The sequence below is a fragment of the Penicillium concentricum genome (genome assembly GCF_028827145.1).
Source record: "Penicillium concentricum strain IBT 3081 chromosome Unknown utg000006l_segment0_segment0, whole genome shotgun sequence".
Lineage (NCBI taxonomy): Eukaryota > Fungi > Ascomycota > Eurotiomycetes > Eurotiales > Aspergillaceae > Penicillium > Penicillium concentricum.
This window is the reverse complement of record NW_026622759.1, coordinates 3,416,350-3,432,837: the sequence shown is the minus strand read 5'-3', so window position 1 is coordinate 3,432,837 and position 16,488 is coordinate 3,416,350. Positions and strand designations below refer to the sequence as shown.

At 50.2% G+C, this 16,488-nt stretch overlaps 4 protein-coding genes across 4 annotated transcripts; 2 read left to right on the top strand and 2 right to left on the bottom strand.

Moving 5' to 3' along the window:
• Positions 1–884: 884 nt before the first annotated feature.
• On the bottom strand, positions 885–2,481 carry zpr1 (zinc finger-containing protein ZPR1; the record flags this gene model as incomplete). The annotated part of the gene is made up of 4 exons (XM_056729256.1): positions 885–1,894; positions 1,957–2,062; positions 2,120–2,288; positions 2,342–2,481. 4 exons carry the CDS (start codon positions 2,479–2,481, stop codon positions 885–887), a joined length of 1,425 nt encoding a protein of 474 aa, XP_056575071.1.
• Positions 2,482–5,288: 2,807 nt separating this feature from the next.
• On the top strand, positions 5,289–8,873 carry N7517_011532 (RTP1/Tango6 family protein; the record flags this gene model as incomplete). The annotated part of the gene is made up of 3 exons (XM_056729255.1): positions 5,289–5,364; positions 5,423–6,008; positions 6,059–8,873. 3 exons carry the CDS (start codon positions 5,289–5,291, stop codon positions 8,871–8,873), a joined length of 3,477 nt encoding a protein of 1,158 aa, XP_056575070.1.
• A 982-nt stretch (positions 8,874–9,855) lies between these two features.
• N7517_011531 (RNA lariat debranching enzyme) lies at positions 9,856–12,163 on the bottom strand (the record flags this gene model as incomplete). Its single annotated transcript, XM_056729254.1, has 3 exons — positions 9,856–11,901; positions 11,952–12,053; positions 12,131–12,163. 3 exons carry the CDS (start codon positions 12,161–12,163, stop codon positions 9,856–9,858), a joined length of 2,181 nt encoding a protein of 726 aa, XP_056575069.1.
• A 1,115-nt stretch (positions 12,164–13,278) lies between these two features.
• canA (putative cullin binding protein CanA) lies at positions 13,279–16,486 on the top strand (the record flags this gene model as incomplete). The annotated part of the gene is made up of 3 exons (XM_056729253.1): positions 13,279–15,627; positions 15,679–16,017; positions 16,070–16,486. 3 exons carry the CDS (start codon positions 13,279–13,281, stop codon positions 16,484–16,486), a joined length of 3,105 nt encoding a protein of 1,034 aa, XP_056575068.1.
• Between the last annotated feature and the right edge of the window lie 2 nt (positions 16,487–16,488).

The window sequence follows — 16,488 nt, the reverse complement described above, 5'->3', positions numbered from 1 at the left end:
TACTCATCTTCACCTCTCGAGATTCAGAAGCCTCTTGCCAAAGCCTGGAGCAAACTCACGGAGAATATATATCTCCAACATCTTCGAACATCAGTCTCTTTCGTTCTAGGATTGTATTTCCTTTGCATGTGCGGCGCTGACCGGTTAGCACGGGAGTACCAATGGCTCATCGTGACTCAATCTCCCGAGTGGGATAATGCTGAAATGATGCCCCGGTGCTGGAGGAGCGTTGGAGCAGTTCTGATGATATATTCAATCAGCAAATCTGCGCTGCTTCAAAGACCGCTTAACTCACGGCCACTGCAATACTTGGGCAAAATCTCATTTCCGCTCTATCTAGTCCACCCGACAGTCTATCTTGCTCTCAAGTGGCCAGTTCGAGACTTTCTATGGTGGGCAGTTACAAGAACACCTTACCCTGGTACTATTGAGGCGAGCAAGCATGCTCTGCCGTTTTCTATAGCTTGGATGGGAACCATGCTCTTGTTGGGTGTTGTTATGGTGGTGGCATCTGAAATTTGGAATCGTTTCGTTGATATGAAGTGCATAGGGCTTGGAAGAAGATTCGAAAAATGGGTTTCATGTTAGCGATGTAGTGTCAAGAAAGGTCTACAAAGGAATGAAACCATGCAATCAGTAGCATTTGACGTGGCCTTCGCAGTACCCCTCCCCTGTGAACTGCCCTGTGAACTGTTTTACTATTAAGCAATGCACAATATATTAGACACAACAACTTTTATGACTTCATCCCTATATGCCCCCTTATGACAGAATATTCAAATGACCCCCGCAGAAAAATATCACAGACGCCGTTATGCAAGAACCCCAAAAGAATCAGATCATCCCGACTTTCATGAAATGGGTATACATCATAAATCCTTCCATTACTCCTTCTGAGTGGCCTCAGTCTCGGCCTCGGCCTCCTCATAGCCCTCGGTCTTCATGTCAGTCAGACCAAGATCATCTTCCTCCTCGGCAGAGCGAGTGTAGTCCTCGGTAGTGATCTGGTGGTCGATAGCTGGGCTGCAAAGATCTTGGACGTAAGAGGAAGCCATCGGGTCTTGCAATGTGATAGTGAACTTGAGCTCGCCGCTGATGGCCTGGTCGAGGCGATTGAAGAATCTTTGCCACTTATCCTTATCAGAAGAGACCATGCTGTCGCCTCCGGAGTGTGCGGAATCGTCAACATCGAAAATGGCACCCTTCAACTGATCCCTGATCTCAACTAGCAATCCTTCAACCGTGGTGAAACGACCACCGAGCGTTCCTGGCTGAACATCTAGGTCGAGCTCGGGACTGTAAAGTCCTGCTGAGTCACTCTTGAGAATATCGCGCGAGAGATCAACCTCGTTATTCACCTGGAGAGTGATACGCTTGCCTTTCTTGGGCACTTCGCCACCGGTCTTAATTGCAGACGATTTGTAGCCGCAGTGTCCACAGTTCGTGCCAAACAGCAGAACTTCCTTAAAGTAAGGAATGTTGACTTTCTTAATGTTGACCTCGGCTTCCTTATTACAACCGGGGCACTCGGCAGGAATGGAATAGACCTGGCCATCAACGATATCGAGATCATCTGGGTCTCCGGCATCGAACTGAGCTGTGTCCTCTTGGTTGACAGCGTTTGCGTCTGCGGAAATTCCCAGCTCCTCGTTCTGTTCGTGGGTACGCGGGTATTCGCGGCGCGTGTACTTGTTGCCACGATCAGTGCCGTTGGGCGCAATCCATGAATTTCCAGTGAGGTCATCGAGGGAGATGTTGAAGGGGAAAGCGTCCTCGCGTTTCAGGATCTTCTCAAGACTGTCGATGATAGGCACAAGGGATTTGTAAAGTTCAGGAGCTTGCTCCTTACGGAGATCTTGCTCTCCTGACAGACTTTCATGAATGAGTTGAACCACTGGAAATAAGAAGGTTAGCAGCTTGGAATCGATCTTTAGTGCATTGGTGGGTTTCACGTACTGCCTTCCACATTGGTCAGCTGGCCGGTTCCCTTGGGAACTTCGATCTCATTGCCGAGCTTAGTAGTCAGCTTGAAACCTGAAACATCGCTGCGGATGACTTGGCGCTAAAAGATCCAATTAGCTTGAGCAAGAGAAAAAGGTTCATAGCTGGAGATAGATACCTGGAGATCCTCCTCATTCTCGACCCTTAAAGTGTAAACTGTTCCACGCTCCTGGATCTGGCCGGCCGATTTGATCGAGTTGTTTTTGAGGAAGCAATGTTCACATTCGAAACTCTCCAGAATGATGTCTCTGAAGTAGGGGACTCGGAGCAAAAGCAAGCGCGTGACTCTAAAGGGAAAGTTAGCGAATGTGCAAGATATAAGAATTGATTAGAAACGAACCCTTGCTCATGGCAGTTCATGCAAAGTGAGTCTATTGACATCGCGCCGGTGTCCTCATCACGCTCCACAAGATCACCAGGCTTTTGGAATTGCGACTCGAACTGGGCCTCAAGGGCATCATTATCGGCTTTGTTGACCATTGTGTAGGATATGTGGAAAATTAAGAAAGAATGTAAAGTTCGAAGGGAGGTATGTAAAGAGGCAAAGAGGGAAGAACGTCCACGGGTATTGAAGCAAGAAATTCTTATCGCAAAAAAATTATCGGAGCCACGGGAACATTCCTTGCTGTTCTGCGCGGGGCAAGTGGGCTGAGGGGCTGACAAAGAGGGGGATGAGGTAATCCTTTCTGCCATATTATGTATCACCGCCCTATGAGTAAGGGCAGGCGGTGAGAAGATGTGACTTATATGACGTCCCTACATGGGTATGGATGTATAATGTACATTATGCATTGTGCATGAATCTATTCTGTACCTAGCTTGCAATGTGGGTTCATGTCTCCAATTTCCTTTGGATCTTCCGTATCCACTCAAACATCAGAATCTGCACATCTAGGTAGTTAGCATCATCTTGGAATAGAGAGTTTGGGGCTTTTCGGGGGCACTTATAAGAAAAAAAAGTGGCCGTTTCTACCACCAAGGTAGTAGAAACGGCAGTCCACCAACCATCGCCTGGCCAAAACATTCTGCTCCCATGTAAAGAATCATCATTGACACAACGTCCAGCTCCCAATGACAGTACAATAGTTCCTTGGCGGTTCAGAGATCGCCGGATTTCTCGTTCGTCGCTTTTCAGTTCACCCCAGTCAGACAATAGGGACGAGCCTCGGCCAGGAACGCATAGCAGCAGATGGGCATCGTAGACAAGCCAAAGCTTTGATCCTCACTCGAGAGAGGTCCCACAACACCCACTGCATGAAGCATACACGTTAGAACCGACCAAGGACATCGGCCCCATGCCGACTAGGAATGGGCTGATAAGTCAAAGCGTTCGAACAATAGAAACCGTACGTTTCTCCGACCAGAACAATTGCGATCGATCGAGATATAAGAGGACGAGCATCAAATTCAGGCGCAAACAGGAGTTGAGGAATGTCTGGGAGCAGACGACAACCGATGAACAGAGCCCACGAACCCACAAAAGCCCACACAACCTTCAACAAGACAAGCCAAACTTTAAACTTGGCCAAGGCACAGTAATCTCAACCGAATCTGCTTAAGAGCCATCCATCTCCGCAATTCCAGTCAACTCGCCATTGTTTCACTGATACCGTCGCATGAGCATGAAGCCGAGTCTCCTGTGTGTGGTACAGTACCCTTTGGGACAGGTTTTTGTTTCCTCCCCCGGTTGACCCGAGGATCGTCCAGGAGGGCATTTGTGAAGCGGACAAAGAACATCCAGAAAAATCGCTTCCTTCTTCCCGAGGGAAGGAACAATGATGGAAGTCATTGTTGAAGTCGGCGCCCATCAATCTATTCACAAACTACTTTGCGAAGAGATGGTTAACACGGTCGGTCGGGATCTTCTGACGAAGTCGTATCGGTGGCGGGTGCCGTGACACGAGGTGCCTAGCCGCCTGTGGGGCGTAGGAATAACATAACCCAAGAAGGTGGAACGCAGGGGCAAGATCCCCAGGGATCCTGGACTAGGAAACATGTGCAGGAACAGACAGTTGATGCGAGCAGAATTGACGAGAGAATACAGGCAAATAAGTCCGAAAAACACCGAATGGCTTGGGGAAATTTGTCGCCATCCGGAACGTGCCAACAGTTCGCAATCTCCGATGTGCTCCTGAGACCAACATCGAAGAATCATAGGGCAGCATAACCAAAGAACCTCGTGACAATTTCAACTGTGAAAATGCCTGGGCAATTTTCAGGGAGAGGAAGTTGATTCCGACGAGTGGATCCTTTGGATATGCTGACACTATGACTGTGTGTAAGGATACTGCTGTATTCTAGGCAACAAATCTCTGAACCAAGTCATTTGATGCCCTAGGCTATTCGAGACTTGAATGTCGCATTCAATCGCCATCTGGTCGCGCTGTCGTGGTTGCTCCTAAAGGTGACATCTGATACCGAAGTACCCGACATGCTTCACCTGCGTTCTCTTCTCGCTGAACTGATATCCGAGGCATAGGTTGACCATCCGTTTGTGACCGGCATGCAGCGTCCAGCATTGGCAAACCGACGCGGTCTCCGTTTGGATAACGCATAGTAAACCGTCTTTTGTGCCCGAAGGCTCTGGCTAATTCGAATCTCTTTCGCTTAATCGGACCATCACAGTCTGTTTCAGCTAATCGTATGATCCGGCATGCGCGATCCGCGAAACTGTGTCTGTGAGGACATTGAACCGGAAAGGGCTTAGGGCTTAGCTCCAATACCTTCTGCACCGAAACGATACAAATCGCCCGAGGGCAAGACATATGTGACGGTTCGCCATTTAAGGCAGCAGACGAAATGGAGATTCGAAAGGGTTGATCTGTACATATGTGCCTCGGAAGGCAAGAGACTCGAGTGGCTCCACACTCAGGTAACGGTCGCGGCGGGACTCCGGCACGTCTGAACAGAAATTGGGTCCAATGAACGTCGTAAAAACAAGCAAGATTCGGGGTGACTGAGAAACTGGCCACGACGGTTTAAATTGTCCGTTGAAAGAATGTGAATGGGTATTGGATAGAGTAGACGAAGTTGGTGACAACAACAACATGCTGCGTTGACGCGACTACCTCAATGCGGGTAAGCGCGACGGGCCACGAGACTAACGCGACTACCACGTGATTATCTTCACGTGACATCTTGATTGCTCATGATTACATAACCAGTTACGAACGCCAAGACCGCAATTGTTCTAATCACGGTGATTCACTTTTTGGAACTGGCCAATGTCGATGAGGCGAATACCTTAATTGTCATGGATTTGGCATGATAGGATTTTACAAGTATCTATGATGGGGAGTCCAAATCAAATTCGCGAAGCTTTTGGCATTGCTAAGAACTTTCTGGCCCCAGTCCTCGACCGAGGTATGCACATTCGAGATGTTTATCTACAATTAGGTCTCTGGTGCTGACTGTCTTCAAGAGGAAATACAGAAGACCCAAGGTAAATCTTTGCTGCACATCCTCAGTCAAACCTCGGGGGAAAATGACGGTGCTGGTGATGATGCCGCTAGACCAAGGGTAATCAATGAGGCTTTGGATATCTTGACCAGTCTCCACAAATCCTTTGTTTTGCCTGAGGACCAACATGAATCCATTCAATCATTTGATGAGGCTGCAGACTCGCCATCAGAAGATGCCAAGCGCCGTCGGATGCTACATGCGTTGCTGGACCTGATTTCCCTGGAAGGGATATATCCTTCGCTATCATCGGGCGTTGGGATCCCACTGCAGCAGCGGGTAATCTCAGTTTTGCCTGCCGGTGTTATTGCAAAGCAGGCTCAAGTAGTTGCTAGCTGTGTGCCGCACGACGAGCCTCTTTTGCGTCGCATAATCGACGTTTTAGTTGACATTCTCTTCGACCCGAGACCAAGCCTTCAGACGATCATTCGTGGTCGTATATTGAGTGACATAATCAGTGGCATATCTGATCTGGCTTTCAATCCAAATACTACGGAATCGTGTTACCGAAACACATATCAGAAAGCGTTGGCTAAGCTAATTGATGAGTATGTTCCCGTCTCCATTGCTATCTCTAGGTAATATTAACAGCCTAAAGTACCCCAACCACGGTCTTGCTGCCTACAATGTCCGCATTTCTGCAGTCGGATACTACACCATGGTTCAAGTCAACAATTTCCAGCCAGATCTCGCACGTTCCGCTACGACCCGGCGGCGTAGCGCAAACCATCATGTTCATTGCATCTCAGTTTTCCCCATCGCTAGGTCAGGAGGCACAAGACCAATCAAATGGCCCTCGTTTGACTGTCCAGGCCATCATGCAGATCTCACGACTCCTTTCTTCTGTGCCATCGGATGTTGACCCAACTGTCTATTTTGAAACAATTGCCCCCCAACTGCTAGCATTAATAGACGGCGATGATCCAGATCTAAGGAAAACCGCATCATACGTCGTCGGTAATGGGATTTTGGGGAAACGTGCTTATGGTGCTCCTGGTACTGTTGGTCACTCCATCTTTGTGGAGCCGATATTCAACGCACTTACCGCGAACCTCGATCCTAAATCGAAGCGATGGATCAGTCGCTTCACCGATATCGAAGGCTCTATGCCACACCCGAGGGAATCCCGTCCCGCATCCAATGTCTTGGTGGATAGTGCCACAGTGGACGTGGCTCTAAATAGACTGAGGTGTCTGACACTGCAGCATCCAAACCCGGGTCTCGTGAAACGAATCGTGTATCCGATTCTTCTTCCATTGTGGGGCTTGCTCTGTTTCTCCAAGGAGGAAGAGCAGACGAAATTACATGAAAAGGTCCTGCCCTTGCTCCAAACGTATTTTGGTATCTCTGTTGGAGCTCAACCCCTCAAAAAGCTGGTTGATAACCTTCTTTGGGACGGCGGCGCGACGTGGACATACCATAAAGATTCCGACGCTGGAATCAAGTTGCAGAAGCGGAGTGAGGGAAAGAACGAGCATTCAAATCTGATGCGACTGATCGATTCCCTCCAAGCACGCGCAGAACTTTTCGTCAGCCTCATTGGCTCAGATCCTAGCAGCGAGGAACGGACCGGCGATATCTTCCTTTATGTCAGTGAAAACTGGCTAGTGCAACCCCAGGGTTCTGTACTCCCTCGCAACACACTGACCGGAGGTCCTGTTGGTGAAAGTGACAACATCATTCAGAAGCTTGTTAGTGCCAAGGTTGCAGAGAAGCTGCTTGAAAACTTCAAAGAAGCGCTGACTCGACGCCCGCTCCGAGTTTTAGAGCTCATCAAGCAAGTCATTGATGGGGAGCTACATAGACTGAGCGCCCAACAAACGGCGACTCAAGGCAAAGTAAATAGCAAGGTGTCCCTGTCATCTTTAGCCAATATTGTGGAAACGGAGGACAAAGACGCGGAGCAATCGGTCAACGACTCCTCTGAGTCCATTTCAACAGCCTTCAGTTTGATGTCTACACTTCTTGCATCCGCCGACTTCTCCCCGACTGCTGAAATTCAGCCTCTCCTTGAATCTCTTAAAAAGGATCTCGATCAGCTAATTCCCTTACTACCTTCTACCCTTTCCAAACCAGCAACGACTTCGTCTATGTTGCTAGAGATTCACCTTGCCGCTGCAGACGAAACCACAGTCAAGGCTGCACCGGCTCATGTTTTGGATCTTGACACGCATCGTCAAGCACTTGCGAATCTCAACTCAGATCTACCACCCGTGCAGGCCGAGGGCCTATCCCTGATTTCCAAACTTATCATGAACTCATCACCTGTTATTGATGTGGGGTCAACCCTCACACTCCTGCTGTCGCTCATCACCGACACGTCTAAGACCGCTGCCAACGAGGAATATGCATACCTCGGCGCAATCAAGATAGTTGGTACACTGGCATCACGTCACCCACGTACCGTTATTAAAACCTTGGTTGAAGAGTATGCAGACAGAGGCGAACGACGAGCATTGGACGCAAGACTCAGGATTGGTGAGGCTCTGTTGCGAACAGTGCAGGAACTGGGAGACGCACTGGCTGGTGAGACGGCCAAAATTCTTGGTGAGACCATCATTTCCGTCGCCGGACGACGTGGCAAGAAGCACCATGCACAGGAAACCCGCAAGAAGCAACTTGCCAAGGAGAGACGGGAACGGGAGCGGGCGCAGCGCAAGGAAAAAGAACCGAACATGCCTGAAGGCTGGTCCATCTCATCTAGAGTAGCTAAAGCTGCATCAGAACTCGACCTCTCAGATCTCCATCCGGACGACGAGTCCCCAGAGCAATCAGAGTACGCCACAAACGTTGTCGCTGCATGGGCTGCCGGTGCATCCGCAGATGATGCCCCTGATGATCTTCGCATCCGGGCATCGGCAATCTCCATTCTTGGATCGGCCATCAATGTCAACATCCTCGGCCTTGGCCCCGCCATTATTTCTTCCGCCGTCGAGCTCGCCCTTGCTACCTTGACTCTCGAGAGGGAACCGGAGAGTGCCATCCTCCGCCGAGCGAGCATTATCCTCATATTCGACATTCTCAAAGCTCTTGAGGCAGCGCGGGAGACACGCGGAAACCAGGACATCGGGTTCGGCTTTTCGCTTTTGGATGACTCGTCTTCCACCTTTGCCGCTCCATACGGCTCCAGCATGCAGGTACAGTCGACCATTGGCAACATCCCTGCTATGCTACGGACGCTCCGCTTTGTCGAGGGTAGCGAGGAGGACGGGCTCACTCGTGGAAATCTGCGTGCTTTGATTGAAAGTTTGGAGGCTTGGTCGGAGAAGTCTTTGATGTGGGGCATTGGTGCCCATGACGGTCAAGATGCCTTCAACCCACAATTTGGACTGGGCGACAGGATCGCCGGTCTACAGATTGATCCCATGGCAGGGGAAAATGCTGGACGTCCGCGCATCGAGGAGATTGAATGAAGTAAAGGGCTGGATCAACTTGGTCCTGTACGATACATAGAAACTTGCAGTTGAACCAATGATTACCATTTTCTACAATTCAATGTTCAATGTCTATCAGGTGTCAAACAAATCAAAGTGATGTAGATCGGGATAGATGGCCATACCAAATCTGACTATAATCTTCACATTGCCTTCAGATGTCAAACTGAGGACCTCCAGATATTAACAGCCAATCAGCCATCTGATTCACCTGTTTCCTCCAGCATCATTGGTCTAGTGGTAGAATTCGTCGTTGCCATCGACGAGGCCCGTGTTCGATTCACGGATGATGCACATCTTTTTTTGGTTATCTTTTCCATTTTCCCAGGACTCCACTATTTTGGGAATACATGGTGCCTGTGAGTTAGGTAGTATGCTCTATTCAACTTGGTCCTTGCCTGTAACTTACAATATTACACCAACCTAGTCGAGGCTCAGTGCGACTGTCGCTTTTTAAGTGGCCTGGCGAATGGGTTTTTATATTACCATGTCAATAAAGATTGTAAGCCGACTTGATCGGGATTAATTGATTGACTAGGGTGACTCGAAAATGGTCGGGGACTAGAAATTGAAATAAAGTGAAATAAAACATAGACACAATTGAAAGGTCGGAGAAAGTGAGAACTAGGTGGAAGTAGTGGAAGTGACGGAAACCCCATGGTGTATGCAGATAATACACAGGCTATGTACATACAGAACGAGGTATTCTATCGACATCTGGGGTCACTAATATGCACAAATCCAAGTCGAAAACAAGGGATCTCTGGACTATAACAAGCCTCTGCCCACTATGTGGAATCATAACTTCGTATACATACATGCGCAGAGCAAAACAAAAGAAATTGGTAAAAGATATTTTCTCACTTAAAAATCGTCACGGTATCTGATCTGAAACTGCCAACCCACCAAAAGAAACGGACAGATGCCCTATTCAGGTAGGAGAGCCAAGCACTGGTCAAATTTACCAGCCATCGGCGCCCTGGGCCGGGGGGCCTGAGCTTCCACGCCCGCCACGACCACTATAGCCACCGCGCCCAGGACCACGACCTCCACGACCACGTCCGCCACGGCCGCCTCGTCCACCACGACCACCACGGTTGCCCTGGAAGTGCTGACGAGGGGCTTCGGGGCGAGGGCCAGCTTCCATGCGAGCCTGGCGTTCTTCCTCGCTCATGTCGAACTTATTCTCAATCCCGATCAGATTGCAGAAGGTAGTGGTCTGCGGGTTGCTGTATTCCCTCGGCTGCTCATGGGTGTTGATTGAAACAAGAGGGTCATAAACGGGGGCAGTCAAAACAAAGTCAGTGGGGACATTCAACAATCCGGCTTTGACAACATTCTCCTCTACCCAATCCTCTTCCTCAGCGATACGCTGTTGGTAGTACTCATATCCCTTATGGGCAGGGACAGGAACATTGGGGTTTCCACCAAACTCAAGTTCGTCAGCAAAGGCACGAAGAATGGCCAGCCACTCCTTATCGTACTGGAGTCGCAGGGGAGACTCCAACGCAGCAGCCTGTTCGGAGATTGGCTCAATCTCCAGCAGTTCAACAAAATCATCGTGGTTGTGCGGCTTGTCCAAGGTCAGGAACTGGGTCGCAAGGTTCTTAATATTCTCGGGGGTCGGGAGATCCTGGACAGGGCGATTGGAGACAAGTTTGGGTTGAGACGACTGCTCAAGGCTGGTTGGGAGGGCGGTTTCGACTTCGTGAACCCGATCATCGACACCGTCGTTCCACCAAGGATCTGGAGAGCGATCATCACCCCAATTCAGAGAGATGTCGGCTTTCGGAAGAGCCTTCTCGGCTGGAGGAGACTTTGCGCTTGCGGCACTGCTTGGGCTTGTAGAGATGCTAATTTTGTCAATATTGTCAGCGACATCATTGGTCGCCTGAACTTCCTTGGTCGTCCTGACCTGCTTGGTCGTCTGGATATCTTCGGTTGTTTTACCGAGCGACGAAGATTCCTGCTGAGCGACCACCTCCTCGGGCGAGTTATCCACAGGGCTGTTTCCCTGGCTGGCTTTGTCGAGGTTTTCAACGTTCCCACCATCGACTGGGGCGGACTCAAGCCTTTCTCCATCGGCACCACGTACAAAATTCTGAATGGGGCCGCCGCCAATTTTGGCTGTTTCGTCGAATGTAATGTTCCGCGAAGCTTTCGGCTGTCTCTCTCTGATCAGACGCATGAAGTCGTCGTGAACGCGCTTCTCCTTCTCAGCCCGTCGGGCTTTATCTCCGAATTCATTCCAAGCCTTGATGCGAGACTGCTCGTCTCCGGTTGCAGTGCCAAGCAATCCGTGACCAGCAAGGGTTCTGGTGTTGAGATTGCTGCGTGGAATCGGGTTGGTCTCATTTGGATCGGTGACATCAACAGGACTGTGGGGACTCAGGGGGTTGGACTTTGCGCGAGGTGGGCTATGGGGCACCTTTGCAGTGAAACGAACATGCAAATGGGCTGAAAGCCAATAAGCGGGCCGCAGATGATTAAGAGCTTCACGTGCAGCCACACTTCCGAGCTTTCCTGAATCGGAATCGGCTTTGAAGCCTGACTTCTTGCGGAACAGGGTTCCATAGTCTCCATGTTTCTCGACCCCCTTGGGCCAATCGTGAGACAGACCAATATCGACTTGGGTTCGGACTTGAAGTAGCTTGCGCACATCCAGCTCCCGGATATGATAGACGGAAGAAACATCGTCTCTGTTGTAGGGCAACCGTTCGAAATGGGCCTTACGGTAGTCGTAGCCCTTCCAGATGCCTGACATTCCGGAGATTCGGAGAGGTCCAAAGCGGATGATATTGGCCGCGCCCATAAAGTAGATGTTGGGGGCCACCCAACCGCCGTAATAAAGCTCGGACAGATGATTGCTCGCCTCATGATTGCCTCCAATGAACAGTGTCAGATAGGGAGCAACACGATCCCCGCTGTAGTACTCATGAAAATCACCGATTTGCTTGAACTTGTCGGGAACCGAAAGACAAGTCGCATCATTAGCATTACGCAGAGCCTGGTTTGGTCAGTCAACGTTAGGCTGTGGAAGCATGACAAGGAGCTCACCTGAAAATCTCCACCAATGATGACCAGATCGACAGACTCCCAGCCTTTCTCGGCGGCCTTGCGATCCACAGTCTCATAAATGTCGTTGAGGCTACCATGGCCCTATATAAGATGATTAGCAACCAGCTGTGAAGTGGATATGTCAATGAAGTGGGGGATCCCCATGCAATATTACTTACGCAGCCTTCGACGGCAATCCGCACCGGCGCCATCGTGGACGAATCCGACTGAGCTATCGGATTTTGATAACACTGAAAACGAGAAAAGCCTCAGAATGAGGCTGTCTAGAAAAAAGGAATTTGGAAGCAAATACCTGCTGCGAAGCTGGTGACAGCTGCAGGAGATAAAACGAATAGATAGCAAGAGAGGAGTAGGGATAGAAAAAGAAAAGGGTAGAGAGCAGAGAGATGTAGATGGGAAGAAGCAGCGGGTGGAGCTGGCTTTTAAGCTCCCGCGCGGCAAATTTCTGAATAGCAAACGAGCTATTGTCTTCCGTTTGTCCCTATTGTTCTCCGTTTGTCTCCATTGTCATTGTCATTCAGTTGACAATCATTTTGATTTCTCAATAGAAATCTTTTTCTCTCAAGACACAATGTCTGACATTGACTCCTTTCTCATTCAGGCTGTCTCGGCTGTCCCCCTCGGTTCATCGACATCAGCTCATCTCCAAGCGGTGCGCACCCGGCTTCTCCACGACGAATCTAAGTCATTGAATGTCAAGCATAAAAGAGACTACTGTGGATCGTGTGGTAGTATTAGAAAGCCCCAGTGGAGTAAAGTTACTGAGATCAAGCCGAAAAAAACCAAGCCTTTAGCCTCGTCGGCATCTACAGGTGCCACAGTGTACAAATGTTTACGCTGCTACCAGCGGACTGTATTACCTCAAAGGAATTCAAGGAATACCGTCACCAAACCTTCGTCTAGAGGAGCTACGGTTACGTCCACTCGAGGGTCGACTCCAGTAGGGATTGACGTGCAAGGTTCAACGCAAGCCTCGACAGCTCCCAAGGCAGTTGACAACCAGAGCAGCAAGAAGAGAGCTAAGGCAAGAAAGCAAGGTGGTCTTCAAGCTCTTTTAGCATCCAAACAACGTGCTCAACCTTCACTTGATCTGCTCGACTTTTTGCAGTAGAGGTCGCGCACGTGAGTTTATCACCATATCGGGACTAGCGCGGGGCAGCTAGCTTGCCTGCGACTCCAGGCCTGTGACGGTGACCAACACCACATCTCCAGCGCGTGTGTCCGCAAAGTCAACCGCGATTTCGCTTTCCTTTTTTCTTTTTTTCCTTCTTTCAAATACCTCTTCTGTGCTTTCATCACCGCCACAATGTCGTCTTACTCCGACGACGAACATGATCCCCAGGTGGATGAGCTCCGAGAGACCGCCTTGGTCACGCTCGAGGCGTTGATCAGCTCCTGCAACAAACAGATGCAACCGTACCTAGCCAACACCACTCGATCAGCTCTTCGATTCTTGAAATACGATCCAAACGTCGCCGAAGCGGAGGACGATGAGGAGATGGGAGGCACACAGGACGATGGGAGTGAGGACGATGCCACGGAGGAGCCCGACCTAGAAGACGACGAATTCGAGGACTTTGAAGAAGAAGGCGGCTACAGTGATATTGACGACATGAGCTGGAAGGTACGCCGGTGTGCTGCCAAGCTTCTCTACACCGTCATCTCTACCTACGGGCTTGGTCGCGCTTCGGACGCCTCTGCCCTGTTCCAGCAGATTGCCCCAGCTCTGATCTCCCAAATTAGCAGGGAAAGAGAAGAGAGTGTGAAACTTGAGGTGGTGTCTACATTGACGGCCCTTGTCCGAAAAACCGGAGAGGGGTCCATGATCGTCACATCCAATGACTTCCTGGAGGCCGTGGGTGGCTCCAAGAATTCTCGCAAGCGCAGACGCCAAGATAGTGATGCGTCAATGATTGACTTCGAGCCGAGTCCTGGAACCTCGTCAGCAATGGATTCCCCTGCTGTGCCATCGTCCCCCAAGTCTGGTTCTCAGGCTGATCTAGCCCGCTCCGTACCTTTGATTGTACAGAACCTTGTCAAAGTTTGGAAGCAGGCTTCGATTCCTCTGAAACAAGCTGCGATTATTCTCCTCAAAAGCCTTTCATTGGTCCGCTATGGTGGTCTTGCGGACCATCTCCAACAAATTGAAGACCTCATTGCGGATGCCCTTAAGACCTCATCTCTCTCCGGGAGCACAGCGGCTCATACCGGGGCTGCTGTCAGTGCAGGTACCCTCCAAATCGAAACACTGGGTCTCATTGCAGTCATCGCCGAGACCCATCTGTCCGATGCGCTATTGCCATTCCTGATTGCTCTGGTGCCCGGTGTGGTCGGAGCTGTCAACGACCGAAACTACAAAGTTAGCAGTGAGGCTTTAGGTGCCGTGGAGCAAATCGTGAAGGCAATTACACCTCCACGCGTGTCTGCCAATCCTTCCGATGTCACTCTGCAGCTGCAGAAGCTCTATGATGTTGTCCACTCTCGAATCACTGACACAAGCGCTGATCTCGAAGTCCGTCAACGGGCAATTCATGTGTTCGGTGTCATTCTCGCACGCACATCAGGAGAACGGGGCTTAGAGTTCCTTTCATCTGAGAAGAGATCTAATGGTCTGGCTGTTTTAGTCGACCGGGTGAAGAACGAGACAACTCGATTGTCCGCTGTTCGTGCGGTTGACGATGTTGTCGTTCTCGCCAACCGCAAGCAGGACGTTTCTAGTAATTGGGTCAACAGCGTAGCTCTTGAGCTAGGGTCGAACCTGCGCAAATCTGATCGGGCCTTGAGAGGCGCGTGTTTGGAAACTCTCCGCAGTCTTTCCATGAACTCCAATATCAGATCCCACCTCAGTCCTGAGACGATCGCAGCACTGGAGAACGCTGCTTTGCCTCTCCTCACTGTTGCTGATTTCCACACCCTTACGCCCACGTTGATCATCATTGCCAAACTTGTCCCTGGAAACGCAAAACTGATGGTTAACAGCGGTTTGATCTCTGCTATCTGCTCAATCGTGACCAAACCACTCGTCGGAACTGTTCTCAAAGCATTGTTGCTGCTGGTCAAAGTCATTGGCGACGAAGGTGCGGGTGCTAGTCTGATGCAGAATCTCCTCCGTGATGTGGGAATTACAGGGGACTCCTCAGTTGTTGGGAGAGCCGTTGGCACTCTTCTGGTCCACGGTGGCCCGAACCTCGGAGTCACAATGGAAGATTTCTCAACAGAACTCAAAACTGCACGGGACGATAGCCGAAAGTGCCTCGCCCTTGCTATCCTGGGCGAAATTGGCCTGCGAATGGGCCCAGAGTGCTCATTGACCCCGAATCTCTTCATTCCCCATTTTGAATCCCAGTCAGATCATGTGCGCTTGGCTGCCGCTACTGCCCTTGGAAACGCGGCTGCAGGTAGCGTCAAAACTTATCTCCCAATCATGTTGAATGGATTGGAAAAGTCAAATGCTCAAAGCTATTTGCTTCTCCATTCGGTACGAGAACTACTTCAGCATCCCGAGGTTGTACGGCCAGATCTCGCACCATCCGCTCACAAATTATGGCACGCACTCCTTGTCGTCTCCGAGGAGGAAGACAACCGAGCTGTCGGGGCTGAATGTGTAGGCCGTTTGGCACTGCTTGACCCCGTTGCCTACATTCCCCACTTCCAAGTAAGTTGTGCCTATTCTTCTACATCTTCAATGCTAACCTCATGTCCATAGGAGTACCTGGCCAATGCCGACCCGGCTGTTCGTGGCGTGGTAATTTCGGCATTCCGCTATACGCTTGCTGATTCAAGTGACGCTTTCAACGATGTACTACGACCGTTGATGGTGCCCCTCTTAACCAACATGCTCGGTGACAGTGATTTGGGCAACCACCGGCTTGCGTTGACCACTCTTAACTCTGCAATCCATAACAAGATGGATCTTTTGCTTCCTCACCTCGACGAGCTGCTGCCAGCTGTTCTTGGTGATACCAAAATCAAGCCAGAACTCATTCGCGAGGTACAAATGGGCCCATTCAAACACAAAGTGGATGATGGGCTCGACTTGCGAAAGGTCAGTATCTCTTTTCATCCCCATAGATCCCCACTGACATTCTCATTTACAGAGTGCCTATGAAACCCTTTATGCTTCCCTCGACACATCGTTCTCCCGCACCCACATGGACGAACTCTTTGACCGCATCCTTGCCGGTATCGACGACGAACAAGATATCCGTGCAATCAGCAATCTCATGATATCCAAACTGATCAAGATCGCACCGGAGGATACTGAGCGGCGGCTAGACGCCTTGTCAGAGCATTACACCTCTGTGCTTTCCTTTAAGCCAAAGGAGAATGCCGTCAAACAAGAATTGGAGAAGGCCCAAGAGGCATCCCTCGGCATTCTGAAGATTACCAGAGAATTGAGCAAGGCATTCCCCGGTGCGGAGGCATCAAGCGATCTTCACAAGTGGAAGACATACATGGAGTGGGTTCGGCGGACGTTTTCTTCGCAGATGACGACTTTGGAACTGGATTCCTGAAC